Source organism: Podospora pseudopauciseta, chromosome 1 (assembly GCF_035222475.1).
Source record: "Podospora pseudopauciseta strain CBS 411.78 chromosome 1, whole genome shotgun sequence".
NCBI lineage: Eukaryota > Fungi > Ascomycota > Sordariomycetes > Sordariales > Podosporaceae > Podospora > Podospora pseudopauciseta.
Genome location: NC_085892.1, coordinates 2460632 through 2483166, shown reverse-complemented (window position 1 = coordinate 2483166; position 22535 = coordinate 2460632). Strand labels below are relative to the sequence as shown.

The window sequence follows — 22535 nt, the reverse complement described above, 5'->3', positions numbered from 1 at the left end:
CTTGCACATCTCTAATGATTTTGATTACACACACTTATACACACTTATACACATTAATTACACCCCCCACACGCCCTCTACATCAAACTACTCCTCCCCCCAATCTCCATACTCCCCTGCCCATCCTTCATCTCCCCACTCCTCCCATCCACAAACTCCCTATAAATCCTCTCCAGTCTCGCTCTCTCCGTCCTAGAAATACTAGCCCTCGTCTCCTCCAACGCCTTCTCCAAGTGCACCCACTTAATCACCACCTCCTTGTTCCCCCCAGCATCAACCTCCTTCTTATCCTCCAGCTGCTTCTGCCCCGCTGGCACAACCTTGCTCCTCTTCCTCGCAGCTTTAATCCCCTCCAACTTCCCCACAATAGCCGCCTGCTCAGCCAGCATCTGCTGCCTCGTCTTCGGCACCCCCACATCCCCATTCACCTCCTCCTCCCCATACTTGAACTGCAAGAAATCCCTCGTCCTTCCCGTCCCCTTGTTACCCTTCGCCCCCCTCCTAGTAACAACCGTGGCAGAAGTCTCCCTATCCCCCAAAACATCATGAATAGCCTCCAACTGCGCATTACTAACCAACGCTTGCAAATCCGCCCCGCTGAACCCGTCCGTCCTCCTCCCCAACTCCCTCAGCACCCCCTCATCCCCCCAAACTTCCTCATCTACCTTCACTTTCCCGGCCAACGCACGGATGATATCCAATCTGTCTTCCTCGTTGGGAAAGTCACAGAGCAAACTCTTGTCCAATCTTCCCGGTCGTAGCAACGCAGGGTCGATCAAATCCGGCCGGGAGGTAGCAGCGAGCACGTAAACACCAGACAATCCTTCCGCACCATCCATTTGCGTCAAAAGCTGGTTGACTACTCTGTCTGTCACACCAGTCGAGTCGTGGCCTCTCTTGGGGGCGATGCTGTCAAACTCGTCAAAGAACAACACGCACGGCTTAGCGGCCGAGGCTCGGGCAAAGAGGTCGCGGACGGATTTTTCAGAGGCACCAATGTACTTGTTCAGAATCTCTGGTCCCTTGACCGAGATGAAATTCAGGCCGCACTCGCCCGCGACGGCAGAGGCGAGGAGGGTTTTGCCGCAGCCTGGGTAGCCGTATAACAACAACCCTGAACGGAGCCGCAGGGGGCATTGGGCGAAAATGGGGGCGTATTTGGTGGGATACTGCAGTGTTTCCAGGAGGACCTGGCGGGTTTCCTGGAGACCACCGATCGAGGCAAAAGTCGTGGTGGAGGATTGGAGGGTTACGTTTCTGAGGGAAGCAGGGGTAAAGCCTTTCAGGGCGGAGGTGAAGTCCGCGCGGGAGAGGTGGATGGTGGTTAGGTTTGGATTGGGGACGTTGGAGGACAGAGAAGAGGTGACGGAGCGGGAGAGGGCCTCGTTGCGGGCGCGGGAGATGAGGAGGATGAGGTCACCGGGCATGTAGCCGTCTGTCTGGCCGGCGAAGTCGAGGAAGTCGAGATCGGCATCGAGGATGAAGCCGCTTGGTTTGGTGCGAGTGTTTTGGCGTGGAGGGCGACTGGGACCGTCCATCCAGCCGTCTCCGTCACCATCGGTGGCGCTGCCATCTGCGGTAGTGGGGCGGCTGATGTCTTCGGGGTCATCGTCGTTGGCATAGGAATCTTCCGGAGAGACGGAGCCTTGTTTGGTGAGAGCTTCCATGATACGACGTCTGGTTTCCTTGTCGGGAGCGGCCAGGTCGACAATCTCACGAACGATGTGACCGCCTACGAGGACGTTGTGAAGAGACTCTTTGCCCTGGCAGGTGGCCAGCAAGACAACATTGCTGTCCCGGCCGCAGTATTGTTTGACCATGGAGCAAATCGCCTCGCTGATCTGCCGAGCACGAGCATTGTTGTTGCCTACTTGGAGTTCTGTCTCTGCTGGGCAGAGCTTGTCCAAATCATCAAGGATCACGAGCGCCTTGCCACCAAGCCTGGCACCCCAGCTGGCAGCCATAAACAGACGGTTAAGGGTCTCCTTGATAGTGGTGACCCGGCTCTCATCACCCAAGAGCTTTGTGCAGGAAAAGTAAGTGGTGTGAAACAGTTGAGATGACCGCAAAGCATGGGCAATGTGTTGTGCCACACAGGTCTTGCCAGCACCCTGACCGCCTGTCAAGAGAACTGAAGACATATGCATAACATGAGTCTTGAGCTTGTCAAGCAACGAATCGATGCCTACGAGCAGAGAATCAGACGGTTCAGTGGCTAGCTCAGCTTCAAACTCAGTAAGCCAAGCAGGCTTAGGAATTGGTGGTTGAATGGAGATGGGCAACCTCCACTCTGATCCCAAGATCCAGCTCAGGGGCTTCTTGCCACTCTGAGAGGTTGGCTGAGAAGGTTCAAATCGGACAACAGCACCTTCCCAACCTCGTGGGAATGTCATGCCATCGTGAACTCCGAGAACCTGGCCATCCGTCAACGGTCCAGCCAGCAATGAATTACCCTCGGTGCCATAGATATGTTTGACTTGATTGGCACCCTCTTCGCGCTCGGCTTTCGACTGTCCACCAAATTTGAGGCCTGCTGATGTCGTAGGTTTTGTTGTTTGAAAGGGGAAAACCTTGATTTTTTGAACCGAATCGCGGTTGATTCCCTCCTGATCTGGCGTCTTCTTTGGCAACGGTGTAGGGGCGGGCTCAATCTTCACAACCCCTCCAACAAGTCCCTGGCAGCCGAGAGCGGCACACAGACTGGTTGAGAGTGCTGCGGTCTGTCCATCTGGCGGCTCTTCCCAAGAACGCAGGTGGGCAATGATTTTGGTGGATGCTTTGGATGCTGGGTCTGCCTCCTGAGGTTGTGTCTGCGAATCGAGCGGTTGTTGGAGTCCTGCTGGGCGCACCAGACTGACCGCAACATAGTTCACTCCTTTCAGCTCCTTGGTAAAGAGCATATCTGTATCGACCCACACACTGAGATCGTCCGCCTCTACTCCCTCGTCAAACCACTCCAGGCAGTTTTTCTTGTCAACGCTGCGGAAGAACAGAACTGGCCTTTTCTCTTCTTTGACACTTTTCCGCCTGGAACTCCCTGTGCTCTTTCCACTCTTCCTCGAGGCACCGCCCACACTTCTGTTGTCCTTGCTACTTCGTTGCTTTTGCCTGGTCTTCGGGGCCACGATAACCTCGGCGTCGGGGGCGATCTTGGCAAAGGGGGCATCTGCCGACAGTGGGGGGTCGAGGGAAAGTACTTTAATGCTCGCGGTCGATGTTTGTGAGAGGTGAAGCGTCAATGGATGCGCACCAGCAAGAACGCCTCCAGGCGCATAAGTGGGATTTGGTACCGCGCGGATCTGGAACAACAAGTTGTCCTCCAGGAAGCTACCATGTAATTCAATCATCTCCCAGTCCTCGGGCGTCAGAGGCTCAATGTTGACGGTGGTCGCCATAGGGGGGTCGAAGTGTATCGTCGCTGTGACCTTTTGCCCATCCTTCAACCCCACGGTTGCAGCCAGCGTTGCGTCGATTTCCACGAGGGGAACTTCCTGATCACGGCCGCTTCTTGACCCATTGATACCGTTTCTGTCCACGATCGGGGCGACTCTGCGCTTACTGGGCATGCCGGTCCATCCTAGGTAGATGGACTTGGTGGACGATGCTGCAGCCCCTGAGCCAGGAGGGGTAGGGACGCGGTAGGTGAGTTCGACAATGACATTTTGAGCGGGCTAAGAACACAATTAATATCATTTAGTCACATAAGAGCTACAGACTATGAAAAGACAAAAGAAAGCGCTTACAGTGTTGACGTTCGCGAGCAAAGAGGCCAGCGACTGGGGCAGGTTTGCAAAACAGTTCTGTAGATGTACCAGTGATATTTCGGCAGCCGTTGACTGCGCGTTCTTGCGCGGCGCCATTGTATCTGTTATTGAATTCGGTCTGGGCTTTTGAGGTACCGCGAAGAGAGGAACAAGAACAGAAAAAACAATTGTAGTATGTACAGATGGTGTTGCACACGGAGGGACGCCGTTCTCTCCGGCGTTAAAGAAGATGCAGCTGATCGGGTCCGCTTTCGTAGCGCATGGGATAGCGCATCGGATGGATGCAGCTCACCTCGGGGCAGCTCTCGGACGGGGAAGGTTTCCCGGCAATCAGCGGGTGGCATGTGCCGAGGCAAGCTCCGACCATCAAGGTCACCGGTCCTTCTTGGGCTCTCCCAGCTGGCACCCGTCCGACAGTGCCCCTCCACAGCTGAGAGCCTGAACGTGGAACACTTTTAATTGCCTCTTGGCCCACGACACGTCTCGCTCCGTGCCTGACCGCGTTCCAGCGCGTGCCCCCCTGTCAGGAACATTGACAGGGGCATTGGATTGGCAGTGCCCGGCCTCCATCCCGCATCATCCTAGCGCCAGCAGCAGGTGTTTTCTTGATCATCTTCAACTGAAAGCCCGACGCTCCCATCCCCGTCCCAACAACCACATCAACACTGCGACCCAGCGCATCCCGGGCGCAAGTAAACAAACGTCGCAACCATGGCTCTCTTTAACATGAAAGCGCCCGTCGAGTACGGCGAACAGCAAGGTGAGCGCGGCCCAACCATCCCTGAAGAAAATTTGGAAAACAAATCAAAACAAAACAAAGGCGGTAAAATATCAACAGTGCGCTGACGGTGAAGCAGAGGCCTTTGAGCATTTCCTTACCGATTTCAAGACGTCGCCGCAGGAGACCATCACCACTGCGCTGGGAAACATCACAATTAACGAGGACGACCTGAGCGATGATTATGATTTTATGGATGAGGATGACGAGGCGGGACAGCAACGGCGCCGCCAGCAACGGAGAGGAGCCAAGGAGCCTGTACACAAATACAAGCTGATGCTCCAAGAACTGGCCGACAGAAAGACAAACGAGGTGGCAATCGAGCTGGATGACATCCATACGGTGTGTTCTGCTCCTATTACGGCCCCTTTTCGACATGAACATTTTCTAATGACCCATGATGCAGTTTGAAGAGGACTTGGGCCTGGAGCTCAAGCTCGTTGAGTCGATCGAGAAGAACACAAAGCACTATGTCGAGATTCTTTCGAGGGCCATCGACAAGTTGATGCCACAACCAACTCAGGGACTTACTTTCAAGGACGATGTGCTCGACGTATTAATGGCCAACCGGGCCCAGCGCAACGCGGATCTAGTTGAGGCCGCTGAGAGAACTGCGGACCCAGCTATGCTGAACGAACAATACCCTGCGCAACTCACCCGCCGATACACCCTTGTCTTCAAGCCCAGAACCGCCATGTCGGGCGAGCCCCTGAAGGCACTCTCTGTCAGACAAGTCCGTGGCGACCACCTCGGACACCTCATCACCATCCGCGGCATCGCCACCAGAGTATCAGACGTCAAACCTATTGTGCAGGTCAGCGCCTATACTTGCGATCGCTGCGGTTGCGAAATTTTCCAGCCCGTGTCCGATAAACAGTACGGTCCCCTCACACTGTGCCCGTCGAAGGATTGTAAGGAAAATCAGGCCAAGGGTCAGCTGTACCCATCATCAAGAGCTTCCAAGTTCCTGCCCTTCCAGGAGGTTAAGATTCAGGAACTTGCCGAGCAGGTGCCCATTGGTCAGATTCCCAGGACACTTACCGTGCTTTGCTATGGCACTCTTGTGCGGAAGGTGCACCCTGGTGATACTGTTGATATTTCCGGCATTTTCCTCCCAACACCTTACACCGGTTTCCAGGCCATGCGCGCTGGTCTCTTGACCGACACTTACCTCGAGGCACACGATGTCATTCAGCACAAGAAGGCCTACGAGGATATGCAGATCGATCCCTTGATGGAAAGGAGAATTGCCAAGTCCTTTCAGTCCGGCAACCAGTATGAGTACCTTGCCAAGTCCATCGCCCCTGAAATCTTCGGTCACCTCGACGTCAAGAAAGCACTCCTGTTGCTGCTTGTGGGTGGCGTTACCAAGGAGGTTGGTGACGGTATGCGTATCCGTGGTGATATCAATATCTGCCTCATGGGTGACCCAGGTGTGGCCAAATCTCAGTTGTTGAAGTACATTTCGAAGGTGGCTCCTCGCGGTGTTTACACCTCTGGTCGTGGTTCATCCGGTGTCGGTCTCACTGCTGCCGTCATGCGCGACCCTGTAACAGATGAGATGGTCCTCGAAGGTGGTGCCCTTGTCCTTGCTGATAATGGTATCTGCTGTATCGATGAGTTTGACAAAATGGACGACAACGACCGTACTGCCATCCACGAAGTCATGGAGCAGCAGACGATTTCCATCTCCAAGGCCGGTATTTCCACCTCCCTCAATGCCCGCACGTCAATTCTGGCCGCCGCCAACCCTCTCTATGGCCGTTACAACACCCGTCTCACCGCCGTCGAAAACATTAACCTCCCCGCCGCCCTCCTCTCCCGTTTCGACGTCATGTTCCTGTTGCTCGACACCCCAACAAGAGAAACTGATGCCCAACTCGCCAAGCATGTCGCCTACGTCCACATGCACAACAAGCACCCCGACATCGACACCTCGGACGGCTTCGTCTTCAGCCCAGCCGAAGTCCGTGCCTATGTTGCCAAGGCCCGCACCTACCGCCCTGTCCTCCCTCCGAACGTCGCCGACTACATGGTCAAGACCTACGTCCGCCTCCGCAACCAGCACAAGCGCAACGAGAAGAAGTCTCAGAATTTTGGGCATACCACCCCCCGTACTCTTCTCGGCATCGTCCGTCTTGCGCAGGCTCTCGCCCGTCTCCAGTTCAGCAACACGGTTAAGCAAGAAGATGTAGATGAAGCACTGCGTTTGATCGAAGCCTCGAAGGAGTCCCTCGCTATGGACGATGGGAACCGGACCGGCAGAAGGGGCCTCAACGCCAGCAGCAAGATCTTCAATCTTGTCAAGGGTCTTGCGGACAGTGGCGCTTGCCGGGCGGATGAGATGGAGGATGATGAGGATAACGAGAACGAGTTTGGTGTGGAGCTGAACTTGAGGAAGGTGAAGGAGAGAGTGATTGCGAAGGGTTTCACGGAGAACCAGTGGATGACTGCTTTGGAGGAGTACACAGATTTGAACGTGAGTTGTGATACCCCGACTGACCTTGATTTGAGACACTATGCTAACAAGAGAATGAATAGATCTGGCAAACAACTGGCAATGGGTCGAGGTTGGTGTTTATTGTGGCGGATGATAGGGAAGGTAGCCAGGAGCTGTGAGAGTCTTTGGAAGCGGTGAGATTTTGACTGCGTTTGTGGCGTTTTATGTCTTGTCTACTAGTTTGGGTTTGGGTTTGGGAAACGGATACCAGAGATTTTACCATAGCTTGTCCGTATAGTGTTTGTAGGATGAGCTAAAACAAAAAACATGGGAAAATATTCTACCTATGCCCTTCTGACGCCCCTCAAATACACCATGCCAACTTATCCAGCATCAAAAGCCGACAATTCTTTGGAAATAGATATCATTTCCAACGTGAACAGCATTCGAAAACTCTACAATACAATTTTTCATCATGAGGCCCATACTATCTATCCCTGATGATACACAAATGTACATTTTATTCCCCACCCCCCTGATTTTTCAAACCCCCAATCATCCCTAAATCTTCATCGTCAACAACGCCGCCCTCTCCATCTCGCCCAAAACACCGCACCCACCCAACGTCCACTTCTCACTCACAACCTGCTCATCCACTGTCGTCCTCAACAACCCACTAGCAGCCCAATACTCCATCAAACTCCTCGCCTCCCTCTTCCCAATCTTGTTCACCTCCATCACCTCCACCGTCTTGAGCACCTTCTCCACTCTATCATCATACCCCTTGAAATAAGGATCCCTCACCGGCGGCTCGGGCGCCTCCTCACCCTCAACAACCTTGATCTGCTCCGCCAACCTCTGCTTCAGCGCCAACTCCATGCTCGGAATCCGCGGCCCGTTGTTTCTGTTTGTCGCGGCGATGACGGCACCACCGGACGGGAAGCGGGTGTTGCCCGCCAGGGCCTCGGTGAAGAGCCTGACCAGAGACAAGTCGTGAGAGTGAATTTTGTCAAACGAGGCAGAGCGGTACTCGGACATCTTCATGATGTGGGGGAGGTTGTCCATGCTGAGGAGGATGGGGGGCCGGTTGACGCCCTGGGCGTTGAGTTCGGACCAGAGGGCCTGGAAGACGGACCAGGCGCCCTCGGCTTCTTTGGCGGCGTTGATCAGGGACAGGAGGGGCTGGTTGACGGTGATGTTTTGGGGGAGCTCGTTGTGGTTGGAGACGGAGAGCAGCTTGGCGAGGATCTTCTCGTTGGCCTTTTTGATGGATTGGAGGAGCTTGAGGCAGTAGTTTTGCTGCATGTAGAGGGTTGGGTTTTCGGTGTTGGGGATGGGGGCGTATTCGGTTGAGCCGTTGGTGAGTTCTTGGGCTGGGGAAGCGTGTTAGTTGGGGGGTTACAAAAAGGGGGAGTGAAAAAGGGAGGAATACCATCTGGGAAGTGAATCACAATCCAGTTGTTGAGGTAGGCGTGTGACTGAGCCTGGAGGAGCATGGTGCTCTTGCCCGAGATCTTCTCACCCGCGAGGACAATACGAGCCGTCTGCTTGTTCTCAACCGCCTTCTCCATCTTGCCCGTCAACTCGACCGTCTCCTTCCGGATTAATGTCGAAGGCTTTCTGAACAAGCCCCAAGTCTGTGTAGGCTGGAAAGCCTCAGTGGCGCGCAGTTGATCCTGCAGCGCAGGGGGAAGTGACACAATGCTGCCGACCTTGTTCTCGTTCGACAAGCTGCTTGCCTCCATCTCTGTCACCCACGGTACGGGAAAGGCGTTGTCGTTGCTGAGGACAATCTTCTTGCGGAAGGCCTTGCGCTCGCCTGGGAGAGGGGGCTTGCCCCTGTCCTGGGTGTTCTTCTTCTTGATCGTCATCTTCCTGCCCGCACGGTACACCCTCACCGACCGGTCCTGGTGCTCGGCGCTCTTCGGCTTCGCCGGCAGAGCATTCTGGACAGCAGTCGTCGAGAAGGGAGCCGCCGTTCTGGGCGCAAAGACGGGCACAACAACAACACCTCTCGAAGCTCCTGCCACCGATGGCCGGCCAAGGCATCTCAGGCAGTTGCTTGCCGACATTTCTGCGGGGTTTATTTTGTGAATTTCTGTCTATCGGTAGCAGGGCGCTCTATCGCATCGTAGGGGGCCGGTGTCAGGGGTCGTCGGCGTCGCCAATTGCACTGTACGGCCCGGAAGCTGGTCCCGCTTGTCGAGCAGCCTCCAAAATCTCTGAACTCAAAATCGGACGGCTGTGAGGTTCTTGAAGCACAGACCACTTATTGGCATTTCAAAGCCAAGCAGTCGTTCGGTCGAAGCTTGGAAAGCGACGCCAATCAAGCCGGGGTTCTTCCACATTTCTGCCCCGCAATCTCCAAGCTGTTGGGTTTCTGCAGCTTTTGACCGCCCAAATTTTCAGAAGCGCCTCCAGTTTCTTTGCTTGCCATTCAACTCTAATCGCATCGCAACAAGTAAAGCTTCACTTTTGCGCCGGACATCGCAACACCAATCTCTGTCCGCTAACACCATCAATTCGACCTCTAACCTCCTTCTCAACCAAACCAAAACCACAACTTTTCTGGTTTAATCTCACAAGACCATCACCATGTCCACCGATACCAAACCCCCCAAACTCCCCGTCACAGTCTCCAAGCCCACCCCTTACACCTTCGACCTCGGCCTCCTCCTAGCCAATGACCCCAACCCCCTCTCCCTCCCCGCCAGCACCGGCCCCTCCCTCGAGTCCTCCCTCTACGACATCGCCAGAGACGGCACCCAATCCCTAATCAACCAACTCCTCACCACCCTCCCCATATCCTCCACCCCCGCCGGCGTCCTCCTCTCCCTCCCCGGCCCTGTCACCCCCCTCCCCCGCGAGAAGCCCGTCCCCACCCCCAAGCCAGAGACTAAATGGGCCGCCTTCGCCAAACGCCGCGGCATCAAGCCCAAGACTCGTGAGCAGCGCCGCAACCTGCAGCTCAACCCCGAGACTGGCGAGCACGAGCGCAAGTGGGGTTACAAGGGCGCCAACAAGGCCGGTCAGGACGAGGCGATCATCGAGATTAAGCACAACTCCAAGAAGGAGCTGGAGAGGAAGGAGGGGACGAGTATCAGGGGTGACAAGAGGAGGGAGATTAGGGAGAATATCAAGAGGAATGAGAGGAGGATGAGGAGGAATGAGAGGCACGCTGGGCAGAGGAAGTAAAAAACTGTTAAAGGTGTTGGCACATGGTATAAATGGGCGTTTGGGAGAAATCAGATTTCCTGGGGATTCAGTTGTTATCTTCTTTGCTTCTTTGGCGTTGATGGGTTTGGGGTGGACTTGACACCACTCTCTGGTGGAGGACAAGGGGGAATAAAACCATTCTTGTCATGCAATATGCAATAGTTGTTCACGTCTCTTCAAAGCAAACAGAGTAGCGTGATCTGTCCCTGGACAATCCAATCCGGTATTTTTCATTATTCACACACACACAACTCCAACCACAATCCCTCCCTCTTTTCTTGACCACCCCATCTCCAGCCAAACAAGCACCAGCCTTCCAGAAACCAAAAAAAGTCAATATCGTACACTTGCCGCTGCTGCTTTTGAATGCCTCCTTCCCCTTTCCCATCCCCCACATACACAAAGTGTTTTAGACCAAGGCCACTCATGAACAAAAGATGCTTGTCATCTTTTTTATCCACCTCCCACCCGGAGTAGCCTGGCCGGAAACACTTTTCTTTTCAGCACTTATAAACAACAGCCCCCCTACCAGCCACTACTACACCACAACTAGCAAGAAGTGAATCAATTTCGTGATTAAAAGAAAACTTCAATACCCTTTCCTACGCCTTGCGCGTGGTGGTATTTCAACACAAAAATAAAAGAAAACGAGGCCGGACGGGGTATTCCAAACTGAAACGAAAAGCAAAGGCAGATAAATCAACGCAAAGCAACAAAACAAGAACGGCCCGCATGCTAAAACACCCTCTGACTTGGAAAAAAACGACAAAGCAAAATTCAGGTGTTGTGATCTCCAGTATCCCCGTGTGTGTGTAACTGTCCTCTTCGTGTAGTGGACAACGTTTTGATATCGACCATTTGATCAAGGTCGAACGAAGCAAGATTGGCAACCTCTCTCATGGTTGCCAACAGCTAGATGGGTTGATAATGAAATAGGTAGGTACGATGTGGTTCCGGTAAATACGCACTGCGGTACGGGTAAAGAAAAGAGTCGTGGACGGGCGTAACGATCGTTCGACGATGAGAATAGGAATACCGAATCCCATCGACATGAGAATCCAGTTTGCGGCTTTTGTACAGCGTCCACCTAAAAGTTCAGAGGCGAGAGCGGCTTGATAGGCGAGAGGGGACGCAAATCTCCTGATCGCCTTGGTGGTGTCTCTACGTCACTGTTGATGGTCAGTGTTGTCGAGATTGTGGAGCCTGTATCAATGCTCTCACTCTCCGGCAGCGCCTTCTTCTTTGGTCGTGATTGCTTTTGCTGCGGCTGTTGGTTGTCGGCCGCGCCTCTGATGGAGCTCTTGCTGCTGTTCGATGACGAAATATTCCGGGGCTCTGGCCTGTGGGGTTCTGGCTTGTGTTCCTCATTCAGGGGAGCTCCGTTCCTCCTCGCCTCGCCGATAGCTCGCATAGGTGGTGGCTGATCAAAGAGCGCATACTCCTCCTCGATGTACTTGGCCTCGTTCTTGCAGCCCTTCCAACACTCGCGCCAGTCGCACACCAAGAACTTGAAGCAAAAGGCATCAATCTTCATGCAGGGCTGGAAGCAAATGCAGAGATTGCGGAAATCCATCTTGTTCTTGTCGGAGTGGGCAAGCAACAGACTGAGATGGCACGTGATGGCAAACAAGAGGTAGTAGTTGAAAGGCGAAAGGTTCGAGAGTTCGTCGATGAGCAGCTGGGGGACCGTCTCTGCGCCTGCGCATTCTCTGGCGATCCTGTCTTGGGCTGATTTGGGAAACAGCTCGTCAGGTAACTCTCGTAACCAAGCCTTCAACATCGACCCAATAATATTGATGTCGTAAAGATCTGGCTGCTCAAACAGATCAACATCGAGTTCTACAAACGCACTGTCAGCAAGAATGGTCACAAAGGGGGTTTCCAGTATATCTCTTAGAGTCTTGGCATCATACCTTCGTCGAACTTCCTTTGCCACTTCTTGATTTGCGGTCCACTGCCTGGCACCCGGTACAATCCTTCTACGTCACTTCCTTTATAGTTAAGGTAGTCAATCGCTCTCCATGGGAAGGCGGGCATCCAGAACTCCGTCTTGTCTCGCGAATCCTCCAGCCGCTTTGATATCCTGGTCAGCCGTGTCTGCTCCACGAGAGGCAGGTTGATGACTTTGAGCACATAACTCTCGTCATCTATCAATGGCTCTCTTGGTACTGGGGGCTCGTTCTTGCTGTCCTTGCCGAACAAACGGGTGCTGATAATGCCGGCAGCTTTGCTGTTCTTGAGATTACTGAAAAATGCGGATCCGCCCGCCTCTCTTAGAGAGGAAGGCAAGCCTCGATGTCCCCCATCTTGGTCCCTTCCCTTTCCTCCGCCAATTTCTCTCGCCTGCGGCCTTTCCGCCGAATGGTTGCGGACCGCCGAGGACATCATGTCGCGGAACGATCGGTCGTGTGCCTGGAGCGGGGCAGTTTTCAGAGGGGCAAGCCTCTCCGAGTCGCCGGCTTTTGGTGGTGCCAGAGTCTGTTCCCTGGGGCTCGGACTGCTCTTGGTCTCCTTGTTTTCCTTGTCCTTGAACGATCTGTTTCGGCTCAGTAGGTTGAAGGGCTTTGGTTTGTGCTTTTTCGAGCCGGAGGCGTTGGCGGAATTGTTTTGGCTATCGTGATCGGCAGACGAGGCTAGTGACACTTGAGATCTGGACGGCAGTTGGGGAATGGATCTTTGCGCTGAGGAATCCTGCTGGGGTGGTTCTGCAATTTCGGACACCAGAGAATGTTAGTCAAACCATGAAACAAAGCCGGGCGAGACAGTCAAGTTGGCTGCTGCGCGCGCACAAAACACTAGGCCGAGGGACAGGCCGTAGGTCAAAAAGGGTGGGCCGTGGAAGCTAAGCAAGATAAACTTTGGATCGACATACCCGAATGCTTAGTGCTCTGATTCGAAGGTGTGGAATGTTCAGAATCTCTTGACATAGTTTCAGCGCGGGAGTCTGAGTGTTGGTGTGTGGAGGGACGGTCCGACGGCCTGGCCGCCTTTCCAAAGTTGAAGAAGAAACTCGACTTTGAAGCCTTGTCGTCGTCGTGCCGCGGGTTTCTGTGGCCAAGGTGCGGCGGGGGCTGGTTGGGCAGTCGATTCTGTTGGTCGGCAGTCCGGCCTCCTGGTGAGTGCAATGGCGGCGAGGAGGTGGGAGTGTGGTCAAGGGGGCGTTTCTCAGCTAGTTGCTCGGTAGGGAGCGGGGCTTGGCCTGGTGAATTGACGTGTGGTTGGCTCTGGGCTTGGACTGAGGGCTGGTATTGGGGCCGCGGCTGGTGCTGCTGCTGCTGCTGCTGCTGCTGCTGCTGTTGTTGTTGTTGTTGCTGCTGAAGCTGGTGTTCGTGTTGGTGATTGTGAATTGGACTCTGCTTCTCGGGCTGGTGCAAGACGTCGGCAAGCTGCAGAGGCTCTCCGGCGTTCTCAGACTTTTTTTGGCCGAAGCGGAAAGGGGAGCGCGGGGATCGGGGCGAAGCCGTCGTCAGTCGAGCGGAATTGGGGACAGTTTCACCACGAGAGTCGTCGCTGGGCGGCAGCGTAAGCGGCTGCGGTACAGGCTTGCTCCGGCCCATGCTGCCAGCAGACTGCTGCCAGGTGTCAAACGCCAAATGAGAGAGGCTGCGCAAAACGCCGGGCCACCCGCTCAGATGGAGCTAATAATGATGGGCCTGGATATAACAGGCGTCTGCTTTTCCTGGGTTGTTCCTGATTCGCACCTCGAGCACTTTGCCGCACACGAAGACCACCCGACTTGTCGCAGCTGTTGCAGCAACAAGCAATGCAGTGCAGCGTGGTCTTGCGAGCAACGCGCCAGCCAAGCAGCCCAACGGTACAGTAGCGGGTGCTGGGCCGAAACTTACAGTACCAGGCCTCGAAAGAGGCGGAAAATAGGCAGATTGCAGGCTGCGACAAGTGAGCACCCTCCCCCAAGGAGGCACGGAGTCCGGAAAGGAAAGGGCCCTGGGTTATGGGAAGAGCCGCAGGCCAGGAGTTGAAATGTCAGGTCGATGTTCCCAGGGCTGCGCGCACCTACTCCAAGACAAGCGCATGCGGCATAGGTAACCCTCACCCCGTTGACCCTAACTTCGTACCAGGGATGCCCACAAGTCGAAACCGAGCGCTCGGGTTGTGCCTTGTCGGACGACTCAATTTTGTGGGTGTTTCTGCAACACCGTTTTCGACTGATGTTGTGGAAATGGGATGGGTGAGAAAGAACGATAATAGAGGCTGGACCGGGAGAAGAGATGCACCCCTTTCGAGGCCCGTTCCTACAGATTTCAGGGCCGACCAGGATGCAACCACTGTTACAACAGCTTCAATGAAATCTGACGCCCAGCTATTATGGGAGAGGTATTCTGGTATTGGTATCCAAAATGTCGATAACCGGCCAAATGAGTAAGGTGAGTGTCGTCAAGGTTCCAAGTGGCCCGGAATCTGAAACGGGGATTATCTCAAGAGCACTCTGCTGGCCCGCGCTGCAGACACACGATGATGCGATGCGCTGCCGCTGAGCGGTGTCAGGGGTGCTGCTTTGTCTGAAGCTCCGTCAGGGCAAAGGGTCGAATTGGGAAGTTCCGTAGAATAGACGCCGGGGTATTCAGCATTAGGTTTGGAGACGAATGGAGACTGATGATCAAAGGTGTCGTGTCGCTAGGAGGGCGGCAGGTTGTCAGTAATATATTGCTGTTGTCTATTGAGCAGCCAGCGATGTTTGGAACTGGTTGGGAAAGGCAAGGCGGAGGAGGACCAAGGGGTGAAGGTCGTTTGTGCTTAAACACACCAAGCACCTGGGCTCCATTCGCACCTCCCTCTCAGCCTAGTGAGGGGTCATCAGCTACTGGCTGGGTGCCGCTCTGAGCACTTATCTCCTCACTCTTTGATCCGCTGGAAAACGACTCTCGAGCCCATTGCCAGTCTTTGTTCTCTTCGGCTGATGAAAACCGGCACGTACTGGGCGCCTTGGGCACACATGGTTCTCTCGTGCTCGAAGAAGAAAGAAAGGGATAGGCCGAGATGCCCGACGTCTCGGTGCCACACGCAAGCGGTCGCTGCCCTTCGAACCCAAATCCATGAAACCATTATTAGCACGATGCGCATGTCTCGGGGGGCTTTGATATTATCTAGTCTGTGTTGCGAATCACGAGACAGGTGATTCCTTGCAGGAGACATATAGAGACCTCATCAATCCCGCATCTCCAGGCTGGAAAAAACCTCTGGTCGTGAATCTGTTGTATCCTCATCTTCCGCACCTCCAACCAAGCCATATCGAAAAGGAGGGGCCGCTGTTGACACCAAACCTGATGTGGTTAGCTTCAGGTACACAAAAAGCCAATTCTGAAACTCGGCACTTTTTCTATGGGTCATCTGCCAGTTGGTCTGAGCGTCTTCTACTCCTCCTGGCTTCAGTGCTTCACAGTGCTTCACCAGTATATACTACAATGGATGCCCTTTGGTTTGAAGAGGCTCAAGCCACGAATTCGGGCCCCAAAACTGGGTAGCTGGGTATCCAGGATGCAGTGCTGCCTTCTCGATGAGTTGATCTTTGACAACACCCAATGGACTCCTATAGTATCCGAGTTACATCCAAACTGATCCGATCCAGACTTGTTGCCTGGTACGGGATGGTCACCTCGCAGACTGCATGCATATGAGGTGGCGTCACGGCCCTCGAGGCTTGTTTTCAAGCTCGATTCGCTGGAGATTCAGACTTGTTCGCACAAGGCGCCCTGCTCTTGTTGTGGAGCAGCTTGCTTTCTCGTATCGTGGTTATTAGACGGCGGCGGTAACGAAGCGCCGAACAAGCGAACGGAACACTATATATCGAAAATGAGGCCAATCAGAACACGAACAAATCGACGCATCAGGATAATCCGAGTATCCCTCAACAAAACGCCGTTTATGTTATTCGGCAGCTTCTGGTCCGTGCTGTAAAGCTGGAATATTTACATAGCTGAGGTGTCAGCAACCTGTGTGATGTCTTGGCCAATATCTGCCAGCTGGCGTTGAAACCAGCTGCCTGGACCTTGAGATGAGTGGGGTGGCGGTGCCTGGTCCACTTACCTTACCATGCTGATTACATAAGATCTTCAACAGGGGCCTGAGGTCTAACGTCATTCCTTTGTTGGCTTGGGATTCGACAACACTCACAGCTAATTCTACGGACTCATAAAACCGACCACCTCACCATGACGGATGTTTTTCAACAACTCCCAGAAGAGCTGGAGCTCGCCACTTCTGCTCATGTCAAATATATACAAAGCCTCAATACGAGACAAGACGAGTATGACTACTGGCTAACAGAACACCTGCGACTCAACGGTGTGTATTGGGGTTTGACAGCCTTACACCTTCTCGGCGTACCCGAAGGCCTTCCACGCTCTGAGACCATCGACTTTGTACTATCATGCCAACACGAAGACGGAGGCTTCGGTGCCGCCCCCGGTCACGATGCACACATGCTCTCTACCGTTAGCGCTGTGCAGATCCTCGCCATGGTCGATGCCTTTGACGAGCTGGAGACACGAGGGAAGGGGAAGGCGCTTGTAGGGAAATGTGCGTCGTTAACCGCACCATTCGGAAAACAATATCCTATGTGAAGATACTAACCCGTCGACCCAGACATTGCCAACCTTCAGAACCGGCAGACTGGAACGTTTGCTGGTGACGAGTGGGGTGAAGAAGATACTCGGTTTCTGTACGGTGCTTTCAACGCCTTGTCGCTTCTTGGCCTCATGGACTTGATTGATGTCGACAAAGCCGTTGACTATGTGGCGGCATGTGCCAACTTTGACGGAGGTTACGGTGTCAGTCCCGGTGCTGAGTCCCACTCAGGGCAAATATTCACCTGTGTGGCCAGCTTAACGATCGCCAAGAGACAGGATCTTATCGATAAGGAGCGGTTAGGAAAGTGGCTGAGTGAAAGACAGCTCGCCAACGGTGGTCTGAACGGTCGACCAGAGAAGAAGGAGGATGTCTGCTACAGCTGGTGGGTCCTGAGCAGTCTGGAAATGATTGGCAAGACACACTGGATCGATCGGGACAGGCTCATCAACTTCATCCTTCAATGTCAAGACACTGAGAAGGGCGGTATCTCGGACCGACCAGGTGACATGGTGGATGTCTGGCATACGCTGTTTGGCATCACCGGGCTAAGCCTGTTGGACTACCCCGGCCTGGAGCTTGTCGACGAGGTCTACTGCTTGCCCAAATCGACCATCACAAGAATCTTCGGTCCATGAGCTGCCTTCCTCAGTTATACTTTTACATAATGCAAGTAGGCGCTCTGTTTCATGATTCTTCTAAGATGCCCGTGTTTGCTTGATTCACCTCTTGCAATCTAATAACCTGCCGACCTCTTTCATGTTGGACAGGACACAAGGCAAGAGAAAATAAATAAAGTTGGCCTCTCTTTTGTTGCTGTTGACTCCCATACAGACAACGTGGGACACTACTGACATGGCCAGAAATGTTGACTTGTCGACAGGAGGGATCGATCTCTCCCCGGCTGGCCAGCCCCTCAGCATCTTGTCTACTTGCTTCATCCTGATCACACGCTTCTCGATAGTACCTGGGCGTTTCGTCCCAGCTATCAACAACAATTATAACGCTTGTTTTTATGGCCGTCAAACCTCATCAAATTTCAAGTTCAGACAAGGATCATCGTTCAGATCTCCAAACCATGCTGAGCTGGTTTCTACAAGTGCACGTATCTGCCTGACTATTCAAGGCATCTCTTCTTTATTTCGGTCTACTTTTGGACCAGAAGCCAAGCTTTCCGCCGATCTCAGCAACCAGACAGCCTTTTTTCAATCCTAGTTCGTGTGGGCATCTTTCCTTCAATACCAAAACACGTTGTGACTGACAGTTCTTCCATCTCCACCAGACCTTGTTGCTTCTTTGCCTACGTGGGAGCAAAGATGGATTGTTTTTGGACCGCTTGCTAAGGCACCTTCTGGGATTGAGATACATGTGGGATATCTGGTGTGGTACTTGTGGAGACATACGCTGGGTCATTTGTTGTGGAAGTTGCTGGGTGAGGTGCGCTTCACGTCGGCCGGAAAGCAACAGATCGTCGGCCTCGACATCGCTAACTACTGCCAAATCTTTCTCCCATCACCATTCTTGCTTTCACTCGCTCACCTATGAAGTTGCTCTTAATAATTTCCCCCGAGCATTTCATCACCTTTCAGCACTCGCGTTCGCTCGCTTGCGACTGGCAGACGATGGTGCTCCCAAGCTGGATAGGGTGAATAGTTGACTGAGATGGAAAGTTGAAGTTTTGTATGATGTCTTTCGTCTCAATTGTGCCTACAGGTGTAGACCATATTACAGAGCTTCGTTTGATGTGCAGTCTCCTCTCTCAAATATGAGTACTGCTTGCAATTCTTTCCGGGAAGTAAGCTCTAGCATATCACTAGGTATGTTGTTAGCAAATCATTACTATTACTACAAGTCAGGATGAGTGACGACCTGCTCTTCATATATCTCTTCTCCTATCTTATATTAGACAGCATCTTTCATCGCAATTGTGAAATCGCTGGAGAGACATGTGTCGTCGATGCAAAAGAGCAAGTCCCGCTACTCCCGCAACCAGAAGGAAAAGATATCGGCGATAATACAAAACGTCGTGCCCTCGCGTGCGAGGGCGCGGGGTAGCTTCGGTGTTCGCATTGAGGAATAGGTTTCCTTCAGCGACTTGTTTGAGTCATGGGGAGAAGAGCACGGCTGATGCACTTCCACTCACTGCCCTGAACATGGTGGACGGTCTCGTCGTGCTGAAGCCAAGGGAGCGGATGTGGTATAGCTGTAGCCAGGGCGATGGAACGCATGTGGTGTAGTTGTAGCCGCGGCGATGAATACCTTCTAGCAATGGGCTTGCTTGTGCCGAAAAGACGAAGGAGGCTTGCATTCTTGGTGGTGGCCTTCAAGTGGGAAAGGTCTGGTAAACCATGGCCTGCCTGTTCATGGTGAGATACGGGGCTGAGAAGATGAACTCGCTACGTGGACGTGCTCCTACGCTGGGGAAATCTTGCCGCAAAGCGCGCCGCGGAGGTCATGACCCCAGCTAGCGGGCTTGGTGGTGCCCAAGATGGATTTTGAAGTGAATGAACGCCTGGAGCAATTTTGAGGGACCCACGGACTCGACTCTCCTGAAGTAACTAGCTTTGGGGCATGGATGAAATGGGCAATGTTCACTGTAGTGTCGTTCATCTATAAGGTAGGATTTCAAACATAAAGGCATGCAACGAGGGACTCTTTTATGCTACAAGATCATCCATCCCTCTCCCGTGCTTAGAAGTACTCCGTAAGGAACAGAGATCGGGGTCAGGCTCACCATTTAAGCTGACTTTGATCTCGAACAAAATCTTCCACCACGACAAAACGGCCATTGTGAACTGCCCAAAGTTTTCATCTTCTTGTTATGCTCGGGGGCATGTTAAGGGAAAATAAAGCACAGAAAAGCAAAGGCAGGAGCAGAGTAAATTACCTACCAGGCTCGACGTTGCTCTGCCAAGAACAGTGTTGCTCTGGCAGCAGCCCACTTTGTTTTTACCCCTGAAATCTGCCACCCGACGGCAACCAACCCAAAATTTCGGAATAAGGATGGAACACATAGAAAACCAATTTACACTCTCTCCACATAATACCTAATACACCACAGTGTACCAATCAGATAGATGGCTTGAAACCTGGATTACGGGCTATATCAGTGGGATAAATACAGAACTGTTGTTAATTGAGGGAGTAAGTGAATCTTGTTTAACCTAACATACCGAGATGGAATGAGACATTGCTACCTGTTAGTAGGGCTCGAAGACTTCATGTTTTAGAAGTTTTACTCATATCTTGTGTCTGATGGTGTCCTTGCGTTACTTCACGAGCCGCTGTCCAACATCAACTTCCATGACCCCGCGCGCCGACTGCTCCAAACTCTGCCCTGCAAGCCACCTTCACGCCCCCCCCCTATTATAAGTAACCGTGCCTTATTCAACATCACCCACGCCATCAACTATCGCTTCTTGGCGGTCGGCTGGGCAACTGGAGCAGCATCACCAGCGCCCCAGGGGTCGCACCGCCATCACCACCATCGTTGGCATCGCCGCCAAAGTTGACCGCAGCGTTCTCGGTCTCATCGAAGTCTGAAACAGCTTCGAGGCGAAAATGGGCGGCATCCTCCGGGATGTAGCCGGCCAAGAGATCCGGGATCTCCTGGCCGGTCTCGAGAAGGGTACTGGTAAGGACCGAGGCAATGGGCTCATCGCGCTCAGTGATGAAAGATGAGGCCAGTGTATCCACACCCATTCAGAGACCTCGCCATGATACCCTCGATGTGATCGCCTTGACGGTGCGGGTAGAGGGTTATGATGAATTATCTCGAGCGCGCGCGTGACAAACTCATCATCAACCTCTACCCGCATCCTCAAGGCGTGTGCCTAAAACCTGATCTCGAAGCTGCTTCTCTTGCTCCATCATATCAAGCAGCGATTTTGCCTTCTTAATGTCATGCATGTCATCAATTATCTCGGCGCGTGCGCGCGGCTGGTTCGACTCCGGTGGGAGTTGACTTCCTGTTATAAGGAGCCGTCTCATGGGGTTCCTGTTGAAAGGAGCCGTCTGGTGGACTTTCTGTTGCAAGGCACAATCTCGTTGGCTATCTGCTTGATGTTCCGGTGGGTGCTGCAAGTGCGAGGAGATTGGAGGCGACTATGAGTCTCAACCAGGTGGTTCAAAACCGGAGCATTGAGTTGCTTGAACCCAGCTAAGAGCAATGCGAACGCCGTGAGGCGCCGGGGCGGGTTGGCTCTTTGATAGTGAGCCGCTGGCATTTGATTGAGAACTGTCTCCGTTGAGGCTGTGCGCCCGGGAGACATAAATTGTGCTATTGAGGAGTAGGCTGAAAGATAAGTCTTTGATTAGAGAATTGGGGCGGTGAATCAAGGTCCAAACTTCGGCGAAAAGAATATGTGCTGAACATTGAACTCATATCTGGGAGATGGAAGAGGGGCGGTTTGGAAAAACAGATGTGAACAATATATCGAGCCCCCTGAACCTCGTAAACAGATCTGTCGATATTCTTTCGTCTGCATGATAAGGCAGTTACATTTCCCGAGGCTGCTTACAGCTTTGAAGTAACCAAGTAATTCCACCTCTTTCACCACCTCATTTCAGCAGTGCCAACAGACGCTATACCATCAACGTGAAGGATATAATATGTAGTGCTAGTGGGGACACTGCGGGCAAAGACCTTTTGTCTTGAAAGCTTCATTCCCAGTTCCCTTCCTCTCATTCATGATATCAGATCTCCTAAATGGCTTAGAGCTTTCGACTCTTTTCAATATAGTGCCTCTGTGGGGATTATAGATATTCACTCACTCCGCTAGCTGCTCTCCAAGCCGGAGAAGCCCATCCTCTGTTCAAAATGCCCTCACAAGCCGGGGGAGCTCATCCTCAGATCCAAATGCCCCCGCAAGCCGGTCCGCATGGAGATGAAGACGACGCACAACCATGCCTCCACTATCTACTCTGGAGAGTGTGAACTCCAGCGCGCTCGCCGACAGCTACAAGCACCACAACACACCCATTTTCTCGGGAGAGCGCGAATTTTAACATATCTCTTCTTGGAGCGCGACTTTTAACCTACTTTCTCTGGAGATAGCAAGGAGTTGAGGTTCTTGTAGTCAATAGACATGTTCTGAACCTGGCTGGCGACGAGGGTAGCCAGCAAACACAGCTGGATCTCTGTACTCTTGAAGTCGGCTTTGCAGGACTGATGCGCCTCGCCGCGTGGAAAGCAGCTCTTGGAGTCGGCATTGCGTGTCTGATACGACCAGACCGGATCGTGGGGACGGAGCGGGAAACTCATAGCACAAAGCTTTGGGGGGTTGTGGTTCACACCACATCAACGTTGCGAAACTGGTGAATACTGTACTACCAATCCAACGCTAGCACGAGGCTCCCTCAACAAAAACCCAATCATCATAGCCGGTGTTGAAGGTCACGCTCGTCTCGGCACGTGGAAAGGAGCCCTTGAGGCAGGCTTTGCGAGACTGATGCGCCTTGGCGCGCCGGGAGCAAGTGAGTGACAAAAAAAGAGTGATTCCATGCGTGAGGGCAATGCTAAGAAAATGAAAAATGAGAGTAAAGACAAGACCTATTCCTACGCAGCATGTATTGTGAGATGAGAGCAAGTGTTCGATATGTAAGATGCTAGATGATCCGAACCAAAGTCTGCTTCTTCAGCTTTCACTTGTATGTGATTGCCTTGAGCATGAGAACAATTCATGATTTGGCAGTGGAGCTCCTCTTAAAAGGAATATATGTAAGATCGGGTGATTTCAGCTTGAATTTAACA

At 53.0% G+C, this 22535-nt stretch overlaps 6 protein-coding genes across 6 annotated transcripts; 3 read left to right on the top strand and 3 right to left on the bottom strand.

The window, feature by feature from the left end:
- Window position 1: 1 nt before the first annotated feature.
- Window positions 2–4052, bottom strand: PEX1 (Peroxisome biosynthesis protein pex1). Its single transcript, XM_062907251.1, has 2 exons — window positions 3744–4052; window positions 2–3671 (listed from the first exon to the last, which is right to left on the bottom strand). Exons 1-2 carry the CDS (start codon window positions 3858–3860, stop codon window positions 78–80), a joined length of 3711 nt encoding a protein of 1236 aa, XP_062770182.1. The 5' UTR covers window positions 3861–4052; the 3' UTR covers window positions 2–77.
- Window positions 4053–4172: 120 nt separating this feature from the next.
- MCM7 (DNA replication licensing factor MCM7) lies at window positions 4173–7331 on the top strand. The gene is made up of 4 exons (XM_062907250.1): window positions 4173–4524; window positions 4622–4884; window positions 4949–7021; window positions 7084–7331. The coding sequence occupies exons 1-4, from the start codon at window positions 4476–4478 to the stop codon at window positions 7159–7161; spliced, it is 2463 nt and encodes an 820-aa protein (XP_062770181.1). The 5' UTR covers window positions 4173–4475; the 3' UTR covers window positions 7162–7331.
- Window positions 7332–7539: 208 nt separating this feature from the next.
- On the bottom strand, window positions 7540–9371 carry QC763_106720 (uncharacterized protein). Its single transcript, XM_062907249.1, has 2 exons — window positions 8415–9371; window positions 7540–8355 (listed from the first exon to the last, which is right to left on the bottom strand). Exons 1-2 carry the CDS (start codon window positions 9052–9054, stop codon window positions 7544–7546), a joined length of 1452 nt encoding a protein of 483 aa, XP_062770180.1. The 5' UTR covers window positions 9055–9371; the 3' UTR covers window positions 7540–7543.
- A 206-nt stretch (window positions 9372–9577) lies between these two features.
- On the top strand, window positions 9578–10177 carry RRS1 (Rhodanese-related sulfurtransferase; the record flags this gene model as incomplete). Its single annotated transcript, XM_062907248.1, has 1 exon — window positions 9578–10177. One exon carries the CDS (start codon window positions 9578–9580, stop codon window positions 10175–10177), a length of 600 nt encoding a protein of 199 aa, XP_062770179.1.
- A 1108-nt stretch (window positions 10178–11285) lies between these two features.
- On the bottom strand, window positions 11286–13755 carry QC763_106700 (uncharacterized protein; the record flags this gene model as incomplete). Its single annotated transcript, XM_062907247.1, has 3 exons — window positions 11286–12037; window positions 12112–12903; window positions 13071–13755. 3 exons carry the CDS (start codon window positions 13753–13755, stop codon window positions 11286–11288), a joined length of 2229 nt encoding a protein of 742 aa, XP_062770178.1.
- Window positions 13756–14935: 1180 nt separating this feature from the next.
- BET2 (Rab geranylgeranyltransferase) lies at window positions 14936–18529 on the top strand. Its single transcript, XM_062907246.1, has 3 exons — window positions 14936–16735; window positions 16802–17997; window positions 18066–18529. Exons 1-2 carry the CDS (start codon window positions 16369–16371, stop codon window positions 17419–17421), a joined length of 987 nt encoding a protein of 328 aa, XP_062770177.1. The 5' UTR covers window positions 14936–16368; the 3' UTR covers window positions 17422–17997; window positions 18066–18529.
- Window positions 18530–22535: the final 4006 nt, after the last annotated feature.

Coding starts and splice junctions, on each gene's coding strand:
- PEX1 (XM_062907251.1), bottom strand. CDS start 3,860: ATGGCGCCGCGCAAGAACGCGCAGTCAACGGCTGCCGAAATATCACTG. Junction 3,672..3,743: donor TGCTCGCGAACGTCAACACT/GTAAGCGCTTTC, acceptor TTGTGTTCTTAG/CCCGCTCAAAATGTCATTGT.
- MCM7 (XM_062907250.1), top strand. CDS start 4,476: ATGGCTCTCTTTAACATGAAAGCGCCCGTCGAGTACGGCGAACAGCAA. Junction 4,525..4,621: donor CGAGTACGGCGAACAGCAAG/GTGAGCGCGGCC, acceptor ACGGTGAAGCAG/AGGCCTTTGAGCATTTCCTT. Junction 7,022..7,083: donor AGGAGTACACAGATTTGAAC/GTGAGTTGTGAT, acceptor GAGAATGAATAG/ATCTGGCAAACAACTGGCAA.
- QC763_106720 (XM_062907249.1), bottom strand. CDS start 9,054: ATGTCGGCAAGCAACTGCCTGAGATGCCTTGGCCGGCCATCGGTGGCA. Junction 8,356..8,414: donor TGTGATTCACTTCCCAGATG/GTATTCCTCCCT, acceptor ACGCTTCCCCAG/CCCAAGAACTCACCAACGGC.
- BET2 (XM_062907246.1), top strand. CDS start 16,369: ATGACGGATGTTTTTCAACAACTCCCAGAAGAGCTGGAGCTCGCCACT. Junction 16,736..16,801: donor GAAGGCGCTTGTAGGGAAAT/GTGCGTCGTTAA, acceptor CCGTCGACCCAG/ACATTGCCAACCTTCAGAAC.